Source organism: Ptychodera flava, chromosome 16 (assembly GCF_041260155.1).
Source record: "Ptychodera flava strain L36383 chromosome 16, AS_Pfla_20210202, whole genome shotgun sequence".
Classification (NCBI taxonomy): domain Eukaryota; kingdom Metazoa; phylum Hemichordata; class Enteropneusta; family Ptychoderidae; genus Ptychodera; species Ptychodera flava.
The window spans coordinates 34,355,334-34,379,776 of NC_091943.1; the positions used below are offsets into that span (position 1 = coordinate 34,355,334).

Sequence of the window (24,443 nt, forward strand, 5' to 3'; positions counted from 1 at the left end):
AGAATTGAATGTGTGGTTTATTAGACTGCCACGTAAATTGATATGGCTAAATTACAATTCTTTGACAGGAAAGTGAACTGTTTATCCACAGGTAAGTCTGACTTGTAAGAACTGACACAACACAATATTACTGTCATCAATGCAGTGTTTCATCTAGGATACTGTACCAGGGGGGATTGGTCCCCTCTCCTGGAATTTTTGAGGGGGATTTAAAATTTTGGGGGGATTTAACTGAAACATTTAAGGACATCTTATGTAAGTTTTAATGTTGCAGTGATGTCACTTGTGATATACATACTACAAGCCATAAATCACTTGCTTACACAATCCAAGCTGCTGGCTCCAAACACCATCCTCTATAAGATTTTTTCAAAAGTAAACAAATTTGGGTGTTACTGTTGTGAATGTATAGGGTTTCCAAGAGTGGCGGACGGCTCATTAATATTCATAAGCTTTAATATCCCTAAAAATTGTAGCATATTCCCTCATGCTTAAATATTCTGTATGTTTGTTTGCAATATTCTGTAAGTTTGCTTTCATAGGGCTTAATGTACATTCAAACATCAAAATTAACAACAGCCAGCCATTCCCATTGTACCTTCAAGGGATTTTTTCATTTTTACTGAACTGTCTGCACTACACAAGCCAAGAAAAAAATCTATTGTAGCTTCTGAAAAAATAATGTGCTTGTTTGTCACGTTTTTACTGTGCGTATATCATCCCTCACTACTGTAAGTTTGGATCAACATTGCCCTTTGCAAACCAGTGAGCTGTGTTTTTGTAGTGACCTAGCTGGTCTTGTAGTTTTGTGCGCTGACTCAGTAGAGTTAAAACGAACAACTTAGAGGGTCAGATCCCTTGTTTTGACTTGAATGCGGAGTTGAGTTTTTCTCGATGTCAGATATGCTCCAGTTGCTTTTTTCAGTCATTTTAGAATGGGGAAAATAACAAACAGAAATGTTGGTTATCACCGACAGTTAATTTTAGGGTTTATTTGCTCTGAAAAATGAGTCAGTGTCTGTTTACTGAATTCAAAAACGAGGCCCATGTGCCCGTTGACACCACAGCTTGCTTCAATGCTTGTGCAGTCTGCACTGAGCACGTTTCTGTACAAGTCCAATATTAAGTCAAATTTTTCGTGTCAATTTTGTATCAGAATTATTTCAGTGTTATGGACATTCATATGATGCACAAAACCTTCAGTTTGTCTCCTTTTCTCGATCGTGCAGAGATGATGTGACACAGAAACCTTATCGGGCTAGGGCAATGAACTTTTGTGAACGTAACTCTCAACTGGCTGATAGGCTTTCATATGCAAAATCAGCGTACGGAAATTTACGCGTGGTATTGTTTCAACAACATTTTATTGAAGTAGATCAAAAAGTATCAAAATCGAACTAAAATTAGTTTCATGCGTTTCACGTTTTTCATATCATTGTTTTTACTTCCGGCTTACGAAGCTCTAAAAAGTCTAGGGTCGGGGGGATAAAATTGGGGTAGGTCGGGTAATCGGAACAGCACATATTTTTTATTTTGGCCTTAAGGATTTCCTGACTGCATGAAATTATCTCACTAAGGTCATCCTAGGGACCTGTAAACCAAATATTAAAGCTGTCTGACCAGTGGTTTTGAAAAAACAAGTGACTCAACAGTTGACAGAGCTCTGCTGTGTTATGTAGAGAATAACCTTTTGTGACACATGTATTGATGAAGAAGGTGGATATCTTTGATAGCTCATTTCAGGATGGCCTCACCAAAATAGAAAAAAAAATCCGTAAAAATACAGATTTGCATATTTCATCACAATTTTAACAAATCTAAGTTGGGTTATCCCTAGGGACCTGTATACCAAATAACAAAGCTGTCTGACCAGTGGTTATGAAGAAGATTTTTTACCAAAAACGCCTTTTTTGGTGCTAATTTGCATATTTTCAACAATATCAAAAATTAATAAAAACAATTTCTCAAAATCATATATTTTTTCCACACAACAAATATCAAATCAGTAAGTACTGCAGTTCTCAAGATATTTGAGTGGACGGACGCCTCACAAACGGACATACATACATACATACATACATACATACATACATACATACATACATACACACCTACACATACTGACTGTGCACGCCAGACGGATACCCATCCCAATAGCTTCTATAGACTATATTAGTCTATAGTAGCTAATAAACGAGAGTTAATTACATTCTAATTAAAGTAAACAAGACTTGCTTAAATCAAGATTTTCGTCATAAAAAAACAGCATATCTGTCAGGTTATAAAGAATCTTAAGCTGGTTATCTTTTAATATCAGTATTTTCATCCTATTAACCAAGCACATTTTAACTTTCAAATTAACATTGTCAGTCAGTTCTGTTGAATAAGTTGACACTGTACGTACTCAGAGGAAGCACACTGAAGAGACAAATGTTTGAAACTTAAGATGTTCAAGGTCATCAAAAGCATCATGTAACACTTTCATTGCACTGTTTACACAGATTGCATAATTGCTATAAATAGCACATGAGGAATCTTACAGCCCAGCTTTACCATAAAAACCTTATCACTTTGACCACTCTTTTAATTGACCACTCTATTTTTTCTTCAAAAAGTAATTTTATTTTATCCTTACCAAGTCAACCATAAATGGAAATTAGAACTTTCTCTATCTCTATTTATTTGACCACCCTATCATGACAAACTATTTTGAGCAATTTTTTTTAGATAACATACAGGGCGCAATAAATGACTGTTCAGAACATGTCAAAGTTGGGATTCAGGAATGTTGCCTTGACATGTTTTAATCCTCCAAGATGGTAAGCATTTCACTATGAACTGTCAAAAAAAGTTGAATTTTCTGATAATTCTACACTAAAATTATTTGGCTTTGATGATTTCCTAATTTATTCAATTATTTAAAATCATATTTATTATTTTTTACTGGGTGAATTGATGGGGTTTATACAGTACAAGAATTACACACAATGTAAGTCAAATTCTGATCAAAAATGACAAAAAAATTCCTTAAAAATACAGATTTGCATATTTCATCAAAATTTTAACAAATCTAAATTGGGTTATCCCTGGGGACCTGTATACCAAATAACAAAGCTGTCTGCCCAGCGGTTATGAAGTAGAAGATTTTTACCAAAAACGCCTTTTTTGGCATTAATTTGCCTATTTTCAACAATATCAAAAAATTGAAAAAAACTCTTTCTCAAAATCATATTTTCATCTACACAACAAATATCAAATCAGTAAGTACTGCGGTTCTCAAGATATTTGAGTGGACGGACGCCTCACAAACGGACATACATACATACATACATAACATACATACATACATACATACATACAGACTGACGCCGGACGCCGGACGGATACCCATCCCAATAGCTTCTATAGACTATAGTCTATAGTAGCTAAAAAACTGGCAAATCACTGCTTTTTCATCATTGTTAGTGAAAACATTTCTTGGACAGCTGCTGGTGTGTTGATCTGTCATTAAGTACTCACATGGCACAAACATCTGGACAAAATGAGGAAAAGACCACACGCCTAGCTCCGGCACTTTCCAAGACGACTTTCAGGATGGCGTCTACGAAAACATTCATTTCAATGTGTGTACCCTGTTGCTCTTCTACTCCAGTCTGACAGATAAACAAATAAATATATAGATAAACAAATGACATATATATCAACAGAACAAAGTCTGCCTGAATTGTATAAGGCCAAAAAAAATAATAGGTTTGTTTCTGGTTATTGACATGTGGCAAAAATTATGCGGCGACAGGATTTTTTTTTCCAATTTTTTTAAATTTTTGGTGGAATTTGATACATTTTCCCCTTTTTTCCATAGGGGCAAATGAAAAACAGGAAAAAAAAGAGTTGACGCGCACACTTTGAAGTGATGTGGGCGGTGACCAGAAACAAATCAATTTTTTTTGGCCTAATGCTTGTTTTGACACATTGCTGTAGTGATAGATTTTCGATTGTTTTGATATTTTGAGATATGACGGTATGATGAAAATATCTACATGATCAGACATGAATTTCCCAGATAAACACTAAAAATACAGTCATATCCCTTTTTAAAAGTGACTTAATTAACAGACAGGCATACATGAAGGCAAATGAATGACAAACCAGACTTAGCAAATGACTTTCTAACCACTTATGTATAGACTGTGTGACATATAGGAGTTAATAGCTTTCAGTTGTATAAAGATGAAGATTTGTATTTTTATGCATTGGCCAAAGTTTAAGATATCATACTGTTAGCATATTTCACAGGAATATTGCCATCTGCCCTAAATAATAGTGTCTTGTTTTTATCTCACACACACACAGAGGAACATAGAAGTAGGAAGAATATCTGATAGTATGATGATTAAAAAATGTGGATACCTACTATGTACAATTGAGGGTACTTGATTTCCACATTGAATCCAATATGTTCTGGAACTTTTTCAAACACCTATAAAGCAAAGAGGACATACGTTCATTTGACAATATATTTTGAAGTTTCTGATGGCAATTTCTGAAGTTCACTGGCTCTGATTTGGAGATGACATATGGTACACACTTGTTTTAAGTAGGTTTTCCTGACTAACCCAACCTACAACAGATGCATACAACACACTTGGTCTTTCTAATATTCCAGTGTGAACTAGTTTGACTTCAAACACATGTTGGTTTATGTTAATAGGCATCAGTAACTAATAGTGCAATTGAAAGAAAAACTGCTACATATGGCTGCACAATGATAATACCATTATAATTCAAGGAATATATACAAATCATTACAGAGACAGATTAGGTAGAATGAGCCTTTGCAAGGGATTTTCAGACTAGTAGATTTTGGCAAGACTTTGCTTATCTGCTGTTGGTGTGGATTCAATTTGAAGCCTGGGAATAAAGCATATTTTCTCAGTTTTGCTTTTGTGTAAATTTAATTTTTTCCCAATAGTGTTAACATTTGGTGTAATAGCAAATTTGAATATAAATTGAGAGTAAATTTTACATTTGATGTGCATTTGATGTAATGGCAAATTTGAATATAAATTGAGAGTAAATTTTACATTTGATGTAATGGCAAATTTGGATATAAATTGAGAGTAAATTTTACATTTGGTGTAATGGCAAATTTGGATATAAATTGTGAGTAAATTTTACATTTGGTGTAATGGCAAATTTGGATATAAATTGAGAGTAAATTTTACATTTGGTGTAATAGCAAATTTGAATATAAATTGAGAGTAAATTTTACATTTGGTGTAATGGCAAATTTGGATATAAATTGTGAGTAAATTTTAGGTAGTTGCTTCTTTAATCCCAAACTTTGCATGGTGACCTCCTTTTTATTTTGACTCGAGTTTTAAGTCTCCTCGAAAGTGGACAAAAGTTTAACCCTTTCACCACAACGGTTTGGTCCAAACCCATTGTTATCAATGGTGATTGTGGACCTGTTTACAGGGAATTGGGGTGAACAGGTTAAATCTTTTGTTTTCAGGTGCATTGTACCTTCAACACAGCACATTTTATATTTTTTCTATTAAATATTGTTTCAAGCTTTTAATTATACTGATTACATCAGTAATCTACAGAATTTCCCCATCTCTGCTCTGAAGGGATGCACTAATGAACACAACCTAGGAAAAAGTTGGTTATAGCAATCAGAGTTGTCAATTGCCGTGCATTGCATCCATCTCACCCAGACACAACTGGACACACTTACACACAACAAGCATACAGAACATTTCTCACCTGCCTCAATGTTGGAAAAGGTTGCACATCAAAGTCTTCAACATCATCTTCATGTTGATCTACTTGTCAATAAAATAGCAAAAATAAAACAAAGTCATACTTGATTCATGAAGACTTACATGAACAGTACAAAGGCTACAAATGGAAATTCCACCAAATGAACATTACATTTAATGATGTCAGAGGTTGTAAAGCATAAATGTTTTTCCTCATTTTTACGCCCTGGCATTCTTTTCACTTTTTGGAAATTGGATGTGAAACAGAAATATTTTACTAATTGAATGTTCATATGAATTTTTGAACATAAAATTATTTATAGGACATTTTTAAAATATACCTCAACCAAAAATCAGGTACCGTTGTACTTCAATATACTCTATGAATAAAAACAACATGATGCCTATGTCTTCAGGGAAATGAAAAGGGGTTGGCATAAGTTTTATGTGCAATGCTATATCATATGAATAAAAGTATATTCTACACAAATTATCTGGTGTGAACTTAGCTTTTTGATATTTTTGTAAACTAACATACATCCTCATTTTCCATTTCATGATCTTACTAACATAGGCTAAGAGGTACCATAAAATTTAAATATGAATTTGGTAAACTACAGTTGGATACGAGGAACATAAAACCTACCTGTTTGATTTGCCTCTGTTTTTTGGCTGCCATGGCTCACCTACAAAGAAAAGATACAATATACAGCATAAAGTAATTACTTGGGTAATCAATACAAAGTCAGATATATTTCCATTTGGTCAGATAATTATTCTGTCAACATTCTGAACTTTTCGTTCCACTGTTGATTGTGTTGTTCAAGGTTTTGTTTTGACACAGGTTGAAACTTTCAACTTTCTCATTGGAACACTTGGGCCCAACTTCCTCATTGAAGTAATTAGTGCTTGTCTAAGGGTGCCCTTGATAATGAATAAATACAGACATACCCCCTAGGCTTCTGTCGAATTGTATTGTAACCTACAATGGGCCCAGTGTCTGAAGTTTGCCATTTTCTTTTATACTATTCAGCTATTATGAAATTCTATGTTAACTGGTTCCATTACCCTTTAAATCCGACACCCTTAGACAAGTCTTTTAAATGTTTGTAAGAAATTTATAGGTGATCCATGGTGACAGACTGCTATTGATTATCTGTTTGAACTGATTGGAAGCAAAGGCAATTGATGAAACACAATTTTCCGATCTTATTGCTATGTCGGTAAGGAGGGCAGGAGAGAGTCCTATTGTGAAAAAGAACCATCTCATTGAATCTAGTCATAATCTTTAATCAATATCAATGACATACGTGTATACAAATGTGTATATAAACCATCCACAGTCAACATTTCTCAACACACTTGAGACTTATGCAAGGCTGTGAGTTAAACTACAGTTTCATTCAAAGAGTGAACACATGCAAGCAAAGTGCGGAGTGTAAATCTTATCTCTATCACTGCAGTACATACGGTACAGTGTATAATCTTTATTGGCCATGGTAATGAACCACATGCAGGCTTTTCCGATAGGCAAAAACATCAATCAATTTCCATTTCATTGCAGTTTTGATCAGTTCTATTGTACGAAAAGTGTTGTAGATTGTGTCAGACCTATGTACAATGAGTGACAAAGTACTATCTCTTTCAAGAATGATTCTCAAGCCTTAATTGACAATGGCACATACATGTACCCATACCTTGAGCAACTGTAACTGCTGAAGGGTGAGTTCACTGATGGGTAATTCAAACAGCTCACTACTCTCTCCAGACTTCTTCTGAGAAAGGACAAATACAGAGAGGAAATATGGATAAATTTAAGGTAGTATGTGTCCTGTGGACAATTATTCAGACTCTAAATTTTTACATTTCTTTGCTGATATGCTGCTTGTACGGGACTCATAATATTGAAACTTGTGGAGTTAATGAAGCTTTCACCTTCTTGTTTTCTGTGAAAATCAAAAAGTTAACATTTTTCCATGGAGCTAACATGGTAATACACTCCCTCCGCCTGTTCTCGGCCAGCACCTATTCTCGGCCAGGGCATGAAAAAGAGTCCGTAATTCGTTGTTATATTTTTTCGTCAGTTCTGTGGTCCTAAGGATTATAGATGTAATCAATAATCTCGGCACCAAATTTTAGGATTCCATTACGAATCAGCAAGTCGATATCAGGTATAAAAAGAAGAGATGCTCATGTCGATTCTCACTGTTACTGCGCATTTATGGTCGCTACGATTTTGACCAGTTTTTCTCACTACATTTTTGGAAGTCGAAAATTTTTTTTTAACCTCCAAATACTCATAAATGTTCTCTGGTAGTATGTCTATGTTACGATGTGTGTTATTTGTCTATCATTGACGAATTTCGTACCGGTTTACATGGTTGAAAAAAAATTGTAATTTCCCTGAAATCGGCCATACTTCACGCTCACAGGTTCATTCACATTTTGCAATCGGTCTGCCTGATGCTTTGCATGAATTGTTCCTGTGTACATACAAATATATTCTTGTATTCAATAAAGGGAAAGCAACTCAAGGCAACACATCGTTCATATCTTAATGCATATTTACATTTGTATGTATACGATCAAGTAGTTTTATATACCCTTGTGGATTTGCCTCCGGGATTTGCCTTGACGTCTACCCCGGTTATATTGTTGGCGATATCCAGTCACTGCGTAGTTTATGTTTTGCTGTCTTTTTTATGTACCACTTCATATTTATTTATTTAGTCAATATATATTAACATTTGATATAAATCTGGGCAGATATTAAAAATAATAAATGCTATGGGAAATCAGACAAATAATGGTTGATTTGAACGCGGACTCCTGTATCCCACCGTTGTTACAATACACAGCACCAGCATGAACTAGCTATCAACCACAGCGCAGACCCAGGACGAAGCTACCTCTGCAAACTGTTATTTTTACGGGATTTAAAGTGCAGTTTCAGTGTTTCTGTGATCAGTTCAACCCTTAAACATTTTAAGATAACAAATCTTCAAAAGCATGTGTGAAATCGCTCTATGTTTGGCCACGGTCACGCTACAAACGCCAGGTCAAAACTGTGGATGGAAATGGGGCGAAGTGGCCGATAACGGGAAGAGCGATAGAGCGCACATTCGTTGTTGTTGCTCTTTAACCTTTTACCCTTTGACCTATGTTTGTGATTGGTTGTGAAGGCATAACTCTTGCCTACATTCCGAGCACGTTAGACTGGCAACTGCCGCTTGCGGCCGATCGTGAATATCGGTTTTCATTCAAGTGGCTGAGAACTGGCAGAGGGAGTGTAGTAGTTTTTTGCTTTTCAAATATCAATAATAAGGTAATTTGTTTCTCTGGTACCAGAATATGCACACGGACTCCTGAATTTACTTTTAATTTCAACAGAGATTGGTTTAAAGTTTCCTGAGGAAAATTTGAGCAATATTTAAATATTTTACTTGTAAGGAGTGTACTACCTCAAAGTCTAACACAGGTGTAAGAAGTAGCTTTTTGAAATAGCATGGATTGTTCAGCAACTAGAGCTCAACCTTTTCACCCTATCTCCCAGTAAACAGGTTCAACCAAATCATTGAAAACAATGGATTTGGACCATACCATGGTGGTGAAAGGGTTCATGGGATCAGTTCACATTTAATTCTCCAGTGAACCACTGCAGTCTTTTGAAGTTGTGTTGAACACAAATCTATACAGTTGGACAGATCTTGCTGAAATGGTATCAAAATGCCAACTATATTTCCGAGTTTTGATTGAAGAAAAAGTTGAACATGCCACAGAATAATGATAGTCATATATAATGAAAAGTTCACCTTGTGATGAATTTGGTGAATTCTGTGGTCAACACCAAGCCATAAGAACAAAAACACAGATAGAGTTTATGTGATCTTTTTAAATTAGTATCAGACAATGAGTAACCAGTCCATGGTTTTGTTCAGTGCATGGGGAATGGGATTTCACTCTTCAAAGCACCTGTGACCTGAAATCAAACAACAACTTTTTAGACTTGCTGTTAGGAATTGATTGAAAAACATGTTTACCTTTTTCATGTTGAGGAAGATGTTAAAATCATGATATATAACAGGTATCATGTCCTTGGTCAGCAGAACATCAAATTCTATGAAATCAACACCCTGAGGAACAAACAAAAATAGAAATAATTTGTCATTAAAAGTCCATTAGCTGTTGTGGAAACTGAATTGCATCTGTAAAAGTTTAATGCTGTCGATAAGATGGTATTAGCACCAGATGAAATTTCTGGCAGAATTCCATTGAGATTGAACAACAAACAGTGTAAACACCTGTAAAGAAATGACACATTCTCCACGTCACATAAATCATTGCTGCTGACATCTTTAAATATTTTTTGATAACAGATATTTATTAAAAGCTAACTCATTACATTTTCGTGTCTCTATATTCTTATAAAATGACAAACATTACTGAGTAAATGGCTCTACAACTGAACAGAAAGAATGCGTGGTGTCCTGCAGACTTAGTACACCAAAGAGATCATATGATGACTGTACAAACCAACCAACATGGGCACACTGACAAACATACACTGAAATGTACATATTTCTAAGCACGGTTTGTGCACGTGGTTGTGTTTCTATTGTAGTCCATTGAATAGATATGCTTGGTAATATTTACAACATTCAGTGATACAACCGTTCAGGTTGAGTGATGATTAATTTTGTTTGTATGTGTGGATTTGTACTTTCCTGCTACAAAATGGTGCATCTCAGATTTTTTCTTCTCAGTTTCCAATTTTATACATAGGAAGGTCATGAAACATATATGTTGACCCTTGAGTTCCAAGAAATACCGAGCTTGAGTTTGGATATAGAACAATTTTCCCATAGACAGTTGTCTACTTAATCCAAAATACAGACAACTGTGAGTGACTCTCATGGCACACAGTAATCTACAGGGTTGTGAGACATGCAAATCTTTGAAATGGGTATGGACTTCTGGCACAATTCCACTGAGGTTGCCATTTTCATAACAAACTAAAAACGAAAAATTAATCGGAACTCAAGGTGGAGGGTGGTGCCACTGACTGTTCTAGAGATTTAATATTTAGCTTAATGCTAATTATGGTCTTGTGGAGGAAGTAATTACAGGTATTGGACCACACACATCCAGAGTTAATTCTAGGACGCGCCATTGCGCAATTCGCACAATAAAATCTCGAATGGCCCTCATTTCATCGTTTGATGCGCCACTAAGGGCGCAACATTATATGAATGGGTCGATCACGCAGAGTTCACATAGTTCATACATTCGCGTAGTGAAGAGGGCACCCCGAAGGTCGTCACCTCAGTCATAGTGTGACATGTAAATGATCCAGTTAACCATCGACCTTTGTAATTAAATACCCAGTACAGCATATACGGTGGTGCATAGGAAGCTGGGTAGGAAGGACTGATGTTGGGGCAATGGTGTATTGGAGCCGTGCGCACGTGGCATGGCAGATGAATGTAAACAACAGCAATAGCCACTGCGTAATGGCGAAAAGCAAGTTGCCACTCGAATTTTTAACGCCAGTATAGTTGATGAACCCCTGTTTTAGAAAAAGATGATCAGGAAGACGTCTGCAACGTCTACCATCCATACAAATGAAATGTTGAAAACTGAAAGGAAAGCATCCATGCTGGGCCAGATGATCATTTTGAAGAGCAACATTTTAGGTCGGACATACATGTATCTTGTTTTCCTGAGTAGCCAGCTCTATGCATAGAACAACACGGCTGTGTAAAACCCTTTGGTCAGGACCAATGATCGTAAATTTGCTAATACATTGAAGTTACGTTTAAAAGTTGATGTATCAATCACTTTATTTAGATTGTACGATTTACTCTCTCATACTGTATCAGTGTATGAGTAATTGCTGATGCGTGCACATCGGGGGCCACTCTCAGTGAAATCCTAACGGTGTGCTAAGCTTTGATCATGATCGTCTCCACAGTCAAAATCACAGTCCTCAGCAATTTGTACAGTTGTTCAAGTCCAACATATCAATAATTCATCACATAAGATACGTAAATGAATCAAGCCAAGAGGTTAGTTTGCTGTTGCCATGGTTGGGCCGGTTGCGTACATACGGGGGACAACTTTGCAGTGGGGCTTGGTTGGTTATGGGCGGCCTGATCTCTTGTATTCTCATTTTCTTTGGTAAACTATGGTATTTTCCAAAGAAAATTCAAGGGTTTTACATGTGCGATGATGATGGCCCCTGATTTTTCATCCTAGAATGAACACTGCACATCAAGGAAGATTGTTGTCTATGATGATTTGATCAAGCTTATAAGTCGTAAAACACATTTTATTCCACATGTGGGACAATGGATGATACCATGTAGAAACAACAAGGTCAAAGCTTTTGGTGTTTGCACTTCCATTGCTAGTTTAGACTGGGCTTTTTTTTTGAGTTGTGTATTTCCAAGTCACTGAACATCATTTGAAACTGGAAAATGAAACAACTTACGTATTTATCAGCGGCCTGAAATGATGCAATGGTATTTTCTTTGACTTCTGCAAGCTGCCATGAAGTTGTTGATCTAGAGAGAAGACAAATAAAAGACCACAAAAGATTTGGAAAGTTTGATCTTGTGACGATCTTGTTTCATCACACACTTTTACCTCATGCACACGTCACACATTTCTTGAGAAAACCACAGAAAGGAAACTGTCAAATTCATGGCTATTTCTTTGCAAATCAGAAACTACTGAAGCCAAACTATACTGTGCATTGACACTAAAATGTTTGCAGAGTTGATTTTTACATAGACATGTGCATGTCAGCGTTTCCGTTACAATTTCAAAACTTGCGTACGATTTACGCAACTGAGTTTTTATTTGCGTAAAATGTATAAAAAATGCGTACCGTAGGAATCGGTATCTGAAGTGAGTTGGGCAGTCTTTTCTGTAGAACTTGGGGGATTTTCCTGTAATGGGCATGCTCTGTTAACAAAAAAACAGTAACCTGGGGGGCTTCAAGATATACGTAGCTGAACGCTGGCAATGCCGTAATGCATCCATGCTCGTTGAGCAGCCTATATGACTTCATGTTCAAAGAAAATACTTTCTGACTATGGACTTAGTGTTTTCAAAGGGCCAACAAAAAGCAGATACTGATCAAAGTCCAGCGGGACCACTCAAGAATGCAACCTGACAGAGTCTAAATCGTCACCCGTAAACACTTTCCACCTAAGGGACCGTCTCAGATTGTCGCAGAAGTTCAAGAAACGAAATTCCTTCGTTTAGATCTTAACCCCCTCCCCCTCCCCCTAAACGAAACTTCAAAAGTGCGAAATGTTCATGTCTACCTGAGAGTACATGTTGCATTTTGCTACAGCTACTAAAGACGTATGCCCCTTGCCACATTACAATTAAAGTAATCGATCAGATTTGAGTGCTAACAGGGCATTTTACAGCATAAAAGTTTCATTTTATTTTAGTTTCCCTTTTGCATCACTTGTGCTGTTCTTTGTCATTGTGAACACGCAATTTGTACTTGGTAGGGGCGGTAAATAAGCGAGAAACTTTGACAAGGGGGCCAAGGCATGTTCAATCATATTACAACGACTATGATCAGGTGCATTACAAATGAGAATAAAGACATCTAGTGGTTAGAGCAGACGCTCATAAATTATAATAGCACATTTTAAAAAATGATACTTTTGTCTTTGTATAATTTGATGAATGAAAAGTTTAGGATACAATATTATTATTGGTAAATTGTGTTTGTGGCACAAACGAGATGGAAACAGTTACAAATTTGTTGGCAAGAGTGTGCAGTTTTTCTTTAATTTAAAATAAACACACGAAAACTTGTGATCACAAAATAAAAGTGCGAAAGTGAAGTTCACAATTTGAATGGAGGTCAAACCCCCTCCCCCCTAAACGAATGAATTTCACTTTTTGAACTTCTGCGACAATCTGAGACGGTCCCTAACACACAATGTAATGACTATTAACAATAACAGTAATGTGTTACCAACAACGTAGACTCCGATTCTCGAAATTTTTGCATCAAATGTTATTGTCTTTACAGATGGTTTGTTTATTGCATTTCAAGGCCTCCGGCCCATCTGCAGAGGAGTTACACGTCAAAAAATGCAAATAAATTAAAACTTTCAAATTTACAATACAAAAATAAACCAATCCGTATTTAACAATTTCTATATCAAGGATTGTCTACATTTAACCAACAAAGTATGTCTTTTCGCAACTGAAAAGCTTTAAACAGAAAAATACCAAGCTTACGCAATACACGTTCATCGGTAGAACGTAATAAACGCTGAAACTTACATGTATTTGGATGAATACAGATATCTTCAGGTAAATACAATGATCTGATATTATGATAAGTAATGAAACTCATCTTCGACTTTGTTAGAATTACACATTTCACAAAATCTTTCAGTTGAAACTAAACCTATATGTCTACTTCTATATTTAAAGGAAGGCATGAACAACGGAAGCATGCTATTGTTTGGCGGATTTTAAAATTAATATTTAAAGAAATGTATTTCTCTGGTTCAAGGGCGCTCTTAAACTCAATATATGTACACATTTTATTTATTTTCATAATGTTTCCCCGCCATTGTTGCTTGCAAATATCCTTTACCTTTTTCTCAAAATCACTTAAAAACATTTCTTTGTTACCAACCTCCTGTGCCAGCCATACAAAGCCAAAACCATAAGAATACAAAATATTCTTAATTGATGTAACCCAGTTATGCCTCCCTAATTCATCAAGTTGGAAAAGCATGACATATGCTTGGCGTGGCAATCTTGAGGAGGGTAGTTTTAGCAACCTTAACCAAAACTTAATACAGTGTTTCAGAGAGTACACAAAAATAGGAAATCTGCCACATTCTCCCACAACAGCTTCATTTGTTGCACTTGGTGGCAAACCTAAAAAGGCCCTACACCACTTTCTTTGTATTTGTTCAAGTTTTTCATAACGTTGGAAGCCCCATATTTCAGAAGCGTAAATAATAATCGGTAAGATAGTTGTGTCAAAAAGCATAAAATGTGTGTTACATGGCAATCCTCCAATTTTTTTTGTCGCAACAAATAGCATGGCTAGTGTTTTATTAGCTTGCTCCGCTAATGTAGAAACCGCTTTGCCCCATCTATTTCTAGAAGATAAAACAATAGATATGTAGATGGCGCTGTTGATCGGCTGCCTTTTTAGTTCTCTCTCAGTTTTTAGAACCAATTTTTGTTCTTACGGCGTGTTTTAAAGCTTGGTTGTCTTAATCTTGGTTTTAAAGTGTCCTAGCATCAAACGGTTTAGAAGAAGACGTCATCTGTCGCTCCAGAGACTGTAAGTTTCTGCTTCTTTTCTTCGGAGTTTCTGACGCACTTTGTGACCAGTTCAACATGGCAGCACGTACTCTCCTATTACGTCACAGCCTTTGTTCTTCACTGTACAAAACTCCCAAACCCCGTGGACGTAAAGCTGGACGGAAACATCCTAAGCCAGTATACCGTATTTCGACCATCGTCACTGCAGATCGGGCTTCCAGGCTACTACAGAAAAGTGTTCGAACAAGTGTGCTTCAGCAGATATGTGTTCAAGATATTGTATACGGTGAGCCTAAAGCCATTGAAACTCTCGTTACAAATCGTACCATTCAACCAGCTGCAAAGAAAAGAAAGCCGGTGCTCTTGAAAATTCCAAAGTTCTCCACATGTTTTCAAAAACTGCGACTGAATGCTGCCCTTTGGAATGCACGTTCAATGACTGGAAAAATTGGCGTCATTGCATCAACTCTGATCGAAGATAATCTCGATATCTTAGTCATAACGGAAACATGGCTCAAGAGTCAAACCGACCCTGTAATCGCCGATTTTCATTCAGCTGTTAGTGGCTACAATTTTCACCACCAGTCTCGCTCAAGACGAAGAGGCGGCGGTGTCGCTATGATCGCCCGCTCCAATTTGCGTGTTACAGAAAAACAATCTGGTTCATTCAGTTCTTTTGAATCTCTGGACATCAAACTTCAATCATCAAGTCAGACAGTGCGTATTATCACCATCTACCGCCCGCCGAAATCAAAGAAAAACAGTTCGACTACAAATGATTTTCTCACCGAGTTCTCCACTCTACTGGAATCTGTTGTACCGTCACCGGGCTATCTTGTCACTGCTGGTGACTTCAACTTTCATCTTGATGACGGCAACTTGCCCAATACAGTGAAGTTTACCACCCTACTGCACTCTATGGGCTTGCGTCAACACATTCTATCGCCTACACATAACAAGGGACACATCCTGGACCTAGTTATTACACGTTCAGCAGACCAGATTCTCCACTCCGTCAATATCACTAATTCAATGAACTCTGATCACAGTCTTGTACGGTTCGGTTTGACCGTTCAGCGTCCGGCAAACAGTAAGGTGAGGATCTCGCGGCGAAATTTCCGTAACATGAGCACCGATGTCTTGCGAGACGAAATCGCTGCTAAGTTCTACACCTATCCACGTGATATCGACATTGAACGTCTATCAAAATTCTACATCGACTCAGTCACGGACATATTAGACACTCTCGCCCCAATCAAGCATAAAGTGGTGACTGATAAAGTAAGGGCCCCATGGTATTGTGAAGAGCTACTATTGCTACGGAAAACTGTGCGACGACTGGAGACAAAATATCGCGCCACAAACCTTGAGATTGATCGTCAGATTTTCCTGACAAGACGGAATGAATACTTTCGCCGCTGTGATGATTTGAAGGCTGACTACCATAGGACTCGCATTGAAGAGGCAGATAATAAGAGTCTGTTCAAGATCATAGCTGAGTTGACTGATGCGAAGGCAATTCACACCAAAGAGCTACCTTGGCAAATTCCATCGAAGGAAATTCCATCTGAATTCATTAACTACTTCAACACAAAAGTCTCTAAACTTTGTGAAGGTTTACCCAGTGTCCGTGTTGACAGTGGCTGCGTTTTACCGTCCCATGCATTTCCAGCTTTCAGTGTTGTGTCTGCAGACCAGGTTTATACCCTAATTAAACGATCAACGCCGAAATCATGTGATCTTGATGTACTGCCAGCGAACTATGTGAAGAAATTTGCCAGTGTTCTATCTCCATTCGTGGCTCATCTCTTCAATGAATCGCTGTCACCTGGTAGTGTGCCCAGTCACTTTAAATCTGCCGTCATCCGACCACTGCTCAAAAAACCGGACCTCAACCCAAATATCCTGAAGAGTTATCGACCGATATCAAATCTACCATTCTTATCTAAAGTTCTTGAGCGCATTTTTGCATCGCAGTTGAGCAGTTACCTCAGTGATCACTCTCTGTTTTCCAAGTTCCAGAGCGCTTATCGCGCTCATCACAGTACAGAGACTGCCCTTCTGCGTGTCCATAATGACATCATGCTTGCTCTCAACGACAAAAATGACGTTCTCCTCATCAAGCTGGACTTGTCGGCGGCTTTTGACACAGTTGATCATGAGATACTACTTCATAGACTTCAATTTCAGTTTGGTGTCACTGGTACAGCTCTATCGTGGTTCAAGTCTTATCTCAGCCATCGCAATCAGTGCGTCAAAGTTGGCTCTGCAGCATCAGCTAGTACACGCATGAAGTATGGTGTTCCTCAAGGTTCAGTTCTGGGTCCGATTCTTTTTACTGTGTACACATCACCACTTGAAGACATCATCGTCCAGCATGGTTTTAATCCTATGATGTATGCGGATGATACACAGATTTATGATGTGTGTAGCAGACCTGATGAAGTTCGAGTTTCTATCGAGGTATGCGCCAATGAAATCCGCTGCTGGATGAAATCCAATATGCTAATACTTAATGATGAGAAGACAGAGGTTGTTCAGTTTTCGTCTCGTCTCAGATCCGATGCAGTGAAACTCTCAAGTCTAAGGATTGGTGAGTCAGATATTGCCCCTTCTGCAACAGTTCGCAATCTCGGTGTGAAACTCACCCATGACGGCTCAATGTCAGACCATATCAGCCACATCTGTAGGAATGGATTTTATGCATTGCGTAGAATTGGCAAGATCCGTCAATTGTTGGACAAACCCACAACAGAAAAGATGGTCCATGCATTTGTCACTTCTCAGCTGGATTACTGCAACAGTCTTTTTGTGTGGTGTTGGAAATTTCAGCTCGGACGCCTTCAATCACTTCAGAATGCTGCAGCTCGCCTTGTCTCGCGTACTCGAAAATTTGATAATATCACACCTGTATTCATCGATCTACACTGGCTGCCGGTTGAAGCTAGAATTAAATTCAAAATCTTGTTGACAACCTTTAAAATAGTTCATCGTGTTGCTCCACTTTATCTCATGGATCTGATCGAGATATACACTCCTGCCAGAGATCTCAGATCGAGTGATTCGTTACGCTTAGTGCCACCACGGGGAATGTTCAACAAGGCATATGGGCAGAGAGCTTTCTCTGTCTGCGCACCGTCTCTGTGGAACTCATTGCCTCCAGAAATCCGTAATGCTAGCTCCGTTGACTGTTTTAAGCGCATTTTAAAGACCCATCTTTTTGTAAAGCACTATTACTAATGTTTCGGAAGGGTCACCATTTTACCGTATAACCGCTGATGCTTGTTTTATTTTATTTATTTTATTTTAACGTTTTCTGCTACCTACTCTGTAGAATTTTAATAATTTTCTTTTTTTTTTGTATTTTGACTGTTTTTTACTCTGCTGAAATTTTCATTATTTTTAACCATGTACGTTTTTAGCATAATTTTTTAGCATAATTTGATTGTTTTTACATTTTAAGTTTGTCATGTTTTGCTGGTATTTTTATCAATTTTAAATGTGTAAAGCCCACTGAGACGTATGTGTAGTGCGCTTTAAAGAAATAAATATTATTATTATTAACAATACCTAGGTATTTATAATAGGAAACAACTTCAATATTTTGACCATTCAAAACCCACTTTTCTGTGCGAGCTCTATGACCTCCATTACGAAAAACAATTATTTTTGTCTTATTAATATTTACAGCCATTGACCATTTACTGCAAAATTCACCCAAAATATTAATCAACTTCTGTAAGTTTACAACAGAGTCAGAACATATTACAACATCATCAGCGTACAGCAGTGAAAATGAGTTGTACATATCTCGTGTTAATTGAATTCCAATGCTACCAGAGTTTTTTAACATGTCGTTCAATTCTTCAATAAAGAAAGTAAATAGTACAGGGCTAAGTATACATTCCTGCCTAACACCAGATGGACAATCAAAATAATTTGAAAGCTTAGACCCAGACTTTACACATGATTTCACATTAGAGTACATGGAGCGAAGAATGGAAAACATTTTACCTGAGACACCAAGAAGAGAAAGCTTATACAGAAGTAAAGAATGATTCACACTGTCAAATGCCTTTGCAAAATCAACGAAAAGGCAATAAAATTTCCCACCCCTTACACTCAAATATTTTTGTATCATTGCGTGAAAAACAAAGATATTATCAACTGTGCTGTGATCTCTTCGAAAACCCGCTTGACAATCAGATCTTAATTCATTGAGTTCCACCCATGATGTCAAACACTCATTGAGAATTGAGGTAAACACTTTACCAAAAACATTTAAAAGAGAAATACCCCGATAATTACCTGTATCATTTCTATTTCCCTTTTTAAACAGAGGAATAACAACACCTATAGCCCATTCTTCGGGAAAATAACCAGATTCAAAAATTCTATCAAACGAAACGTGTATAAAGGGAATAGTAACATTTGCTGAAAATGTCAAAAATTCTCCAGGAATGCCGTCAACTCCGGGTGATTTACAAGATTTTAATCTTTTCAGACTCGATGCGATTTCCTCAATAGAAATACTCTTGTTCAAAAATTCTCCAGGAATGCCATCAACTCCCGGTGATTTACAAGATTTTAATCTTTTCAGACTCGATGCGATTTCCTCAATAGAAATACTCTTGTTCAAAAATTCTCCAGGAATGCCATCAACTCCCGGTGATTTACAAGATTTTAATCTTTTCAGACTCGATGCGATTTCCTCAATAGAAATACTCTTGTTCAAAATATCGTCATCTTGTATACTGGTCGATGACGTGTCCATGCCATGTAAGAAATCATTTACAGTGTGTGTAAGATTTTCATCTCCTGAAACTGTGTCACCACATTGCTCATATAAATTTTTAAAATAATCATACCATTCCTTTAAGCTTACACTATTTGCATTGCACTGCCTACGATTCATGCATGATTTTAAAACTGACCACACATCTGACGACCCAGTCTTAAATGCTTTGTCAACTTTCTCTTGAACTAAATTTTGGTACACCCGTTTCTTGTTGCGACATGTTTCCTTAAAGTCTTTCTTTGCTGTAAAATACTCCCCCAAAGCAACTGTAGAATTTGAATGTCTGAAAAATTTTAACTTATCATACATACACCGTTTTTTTGAAACACAAGTGTTGTCAAACCAGTCAGGCTGCTTGCGTTGTTTACCTTTCAAATCTGACTGTGTACACTTCATGTCTTTTCCCGCTACTTGCAGTGCTGTTGTAAACTTAACAATAGCTGTGTCAATATCTGAGCAGTTATCTACAGAGTCATTTAAAAGAGCTTTCACTTGGTTTGAGGAAAGATTTTCTAAAAATACATCTCTGTAATTTTCACACCATTTGAAACGAGCAAGCTTTGTTGTGTTGTCATCAGAATCATTATCAAGTTGGCCTACAAATGAAGACTCAACAACAGAAAATTTACATGACAATGGCATGTGGTCTGATTCTGTGCGAGATAGTATTTTGAAATCAACCAATGAGTCAAAAAGTACAGTCGATAAAATGACGTAATCAATTACACTTGCACGGGCATATGAAATACTCGTGAAATTGCCATCTTTATCTCCACCTGTTCGGCCATTTACAATGTGAATACCAGCTTGTTTGCATATGTCAATCAACACTCTACCTGCTGGTGTTACAACGGTGTCTTTGGAATGTCGAGGTGTACAGAACGTATCTGAAATATAATCTAAATTATCTAGTACTGGAACATGAATGGTTGTGTCGTCAATGATGAAATCGTCAAGATGGCCGGTTCTCGCATTGAAATCACCTGTTAAAATAATTGGTTTTTCGGAATCTACAGAGTGCACATTGACTAAAAACTCATCCAGGTTCTCAAAATCAACAAAGGGATTTTCAGGACGAAAATAACAGCAACCGATCGCGAGAAGGACTCGTTTTTCCAGAGAAAATGAAGCCAATGGAAATTCAAGAAAAACACAATTTTTCACATCACAATGAATACGGGTGACATTTCTAATACATTTGTTGACATAAATCGTCACACCTCCACTTGCTCTACCTCTATTTGAAAATCTTACAGCGGGGAAAGAAAATGAATTGTAGTTGGAAAGAAAATTGACATCGTCATCCTTTAAACAAAAAGTTTCCATAAGACAAATTATATCATAAGCTTGACAAAGTGATACAAAATCTGGATTACATAAATTTCTTTTTAATCCTCGGATATTCCACACTAACAGTGAATAGAAATTTTGACGATTACAGCTCTGACCTTGGCCACACCCCTAACTAGGCAAAGAAGCAGGAACTTTTACCGTGCGTTCGACGATTTGATTTTCTTCGTTCACGCTGAAAATACGCTTACTGTCCGAGTCTTTGACAATGAGTTTATCCTATTGAAGGTACGCTTTCAATTCGCTATTTTCAGCCATGAGTGAACGACGATGATTCCATAACTTCGATCGAATACCACGGACTCGTCTCGTAAAATCTTCGCTGATGGTAATGCTACTGCCCTTTAACTTGAATGCGTTTCGGAGAACTTGTTCCTTGTCTTTGTAACCAGCGAATCTTGCAACGATAGGCTTGCAACTGCGAACAGATGGCGCGTTAGGAATTCTGTGTACGCGTTCAAAGACAATATTGCCATGTTGCTCGAGTTGATTTTCTACGATATTCTTAACTTTTTCTTCTGACTCTTCCCAACTTTCGTTGCCATGATCTTAAGGAACTCCAAAGAAAATTAGATTACTTCTCCTGCTTCTGTTTTCCAGGTCGTCTTTCTCTCTTCTGATATCGTTGATAGCTTTCTTCATGTCGTCGAGAGTCGATTTGAGCGGGCCGGTTACATTTTCCCCGATACCCTCAGATCTGTTAGCGCTACCATCGAAAGAATCACTGCTATATTTTAAATTTTCTAGATCTGAAATTCTGTCCAACTCTTCCTGTAGTTGCACCTTTAAATCGTGTATATCTTCCTCGATGTTATCAACTCTCGATTGTAGAAGTCCAAAATTGTTTTTCATTACCTTCGTATCTTCTAAAATTGCGTCAAGTTTCTCATGAAGCGACAAAACATCTTCTTTTGTAGCAAGATCTGCTGCATGGCGTTTAGGTGGACCAGGGTTGCGTTCAACACTGCCTGCTACAACCATCAGTGCCACAAGACATACCTTAATGGCCAGTAACATGTGGCAGTTGATTAGTGGTATACGCAAAGCGGCCATCTTTGGTGACTTCTTATGGCGAGAAGGCGCACCACCAGCAAAACATCCAATTTTCCGTCTATAAATTTCTAATTCTGTCCCCATATTGGACCATAGGCCTTTCTATGTTTTAACTCTCCTCTTTGGTGACTTTTGAGTTTTCAGGAGCAAACCAAATGCGAAAATAACGGATTTGCGATGGAGCGGTAAACTTGACGTCCTCACAGCGTGACTGCTTACGTAACTCTCCACTGTCTTTACAGAACTGATTGACATAATGCTTTGTGATGATGAAATACAATGTTGCATAAAGAGTTGCGATCTGCTAAAGTCTAAAATGTTGCAATATCATGATAAATGTCACTTGCAAGCAGGTGCATGTGTTCTATTTTTGTCCTGCATTGAACCAGTTCAGGCAATGTAGTGCATGGCAAGTACGTCCGTGTCACGGGGCAGCATTTCTCAATGCGTATAAGTTTACGCAGGCATTATTTTTTTTGCGTATTTCAGAACAATTTTGCATAAAATACGCAGGATTTTGCGTTAACGGAAACGCTGGCATGTACCCTGACAAGACACAAAACAGTCAAAATCCCTGAGAGGAAAACACACACAGAGATCTAACTTGAAACAGTGAAAGTAACTTCTGGAGTACTTTACCTGTCACTGCTACCACAGTCTGCAGCATCTATCTCGGACCTTCCACTACCCCTGTGGCCAATATTCAATGGTCTGTTACGTTTCTTCCAGTGTCTTGCATAGGATACACTCATGTCATTAGAATCGACATCAAGTGGTTGAATCACTAAATATTCAACTGCAAATAGAAAGAGGAAGCAAAGCTGAGCACTCAACAGTATATTCTGACAATTTAGTAATGAACATTATTCTACTCTGTGTTTCAATTGTTCATAACATTTTTTCATATCATAAACACTGTTGAAGTTTTATCATTTTGACATATTTTTTGCTATAAATTCTCCATCTATGTAATAGCAAACCTCAGCCCTGAACCCAACCCTTCAACAAAATAAAATTTACTCAAGACAGAATGTCACTACCCTGCACTTACTGTAAAGCTCTCCCACAGGTTCCTTGGAAGTGCCATAGATAGGGACATCTATGTATCCACTGCAAGCTTTCAGCTTCTTTGGTAACAGATGTGCCTCACCTAAATACCTTGGCTCCGCTTCCACATCTGAGATGTCTTCCTCAAATACTTCAATCGTTAAAGTCTGGATGAGTAAATAAAGGCTGTCAGCATTACTGAGGAACTATACTGGTGTCAAACTATACTGGTGCTGTACTTTGTGATGATTTTTTAAACTATTTTTGTTTTGTGTGTCAATTGCAAGTTCTTGTTGTACTCCCATGAGCATGTTGAACCATCTACTATTTAGCATGTCAACGCATTATCTATCTATATGTGTAAAATGCAATGTTACTGTTTACATCTGAATTCTAGTCCAGACCAGAGTTCATTGGTCAACAAAACTAAGCAATCTACACATGCAAAGGTTGAGTTTGAAAGCTGAATACTGTCCCAAAAAGCATGTTGAGATCAACATGCTTTGGGGACTAGAACAATAAACTGCAGTTGACATTAAAAACAAAAATACTGACAACATCACCAAAAGTTACAGCTACTGGTCTTTGAATAAGTCAGAAATGAGTCAGGAATGCAGGTAAAGTCACTTATAGTGGAATGTCCATTTTAAACAAGTAGGTATGGTTGAAGGTTTGATTGGTCAAACCACATGTTTTTGAAATTGGCTAGCACTTTACTTCCAATATTCACCAAATTTGACATTAATTCTGATCTACAAGTACACAAACCTTTTATACACATTCAGTGAATATGTGTAAGTTACACCTGCAAAACTAAATCATTGATCACCAGAACTTGTAAATGTGTGTGGCATTAATCCAACACTACAGTAAATGTGTATGGCATTCCCACACTACAGTAGAGGTGTACAGCATTCCCACACTACAGTAAATGTGTATAGCATTCCCACACTAAAGTAGAGGTGTATAGCATTCCCACACTACAGTAGAGGTGTACAGCATTCCCACACTACAGTAAATGTGTATAGCATTCCCACACTAAAGTAGAGGTGTATAGCATTCCCACACTACAGTAGAGGTGAACAGCATTCCCACACTACAGTAAATGT

The 24,443-nt window shown here is 37.4% G+C and overlaps 1 protein-coding gene across 9 annotated transcripts in view; it reads right to left on the bottom strand.

Moving 5' to 3' along the window:
* The window catches only part of LOC139114669 (glycerophosphocholine phosphodiesterase GPCPD1-like), a 34,239-nt gene that overhangs the window by 4,715 nt on the left and 5,081 nt on the right, over positions 1-24,443 (bottom strand). For 5 of the 9 annotated variants that reach the window (XM_070676525.1, XM_070676529.1, XM_070676527.1 and 2 more), the window contains exons 6-14: positions 23,339-23,501; positions 22,927-23,083; positions 12,256-12,328; positions 9,806-9,898; positions 7,463-7,540; positions 6,412-6,451; positions 5,770-5,831; positions 4,415-4,480; positions 3,520-3,653 (exon numbers count right to left, since the gene is read on the bottom strand). In XM_070676525.1, coding sequence (XP_070532626.1) covers positions 3,520-3,653; positions 4,415-4,480; positions 5,770-5,831; positions 6,412-6,451; positions 7,463-7,540; positions 9,806-9,898; positions 12,256-12,328; positions 22,927-23,083; positions 23,339-23,501 — 866 coding nt within the window. The remainder of the gene's footprint in view (positions 1-3,519; positions 3,654-4,414; positions 4,481-5,769; positions 5,832-6,411; positions 6,452-7,462; positions 7,541-9,805; positions 9,899-12,255; positions 12,329-22,926; positions 23,084-23,338; positions 23,502-24,443) is intronic. The other 4 variants (XR_011547924.1, XM_070676530.1, XM_070676531.1 and 1 more) reach the window with 1 other exon arrangement.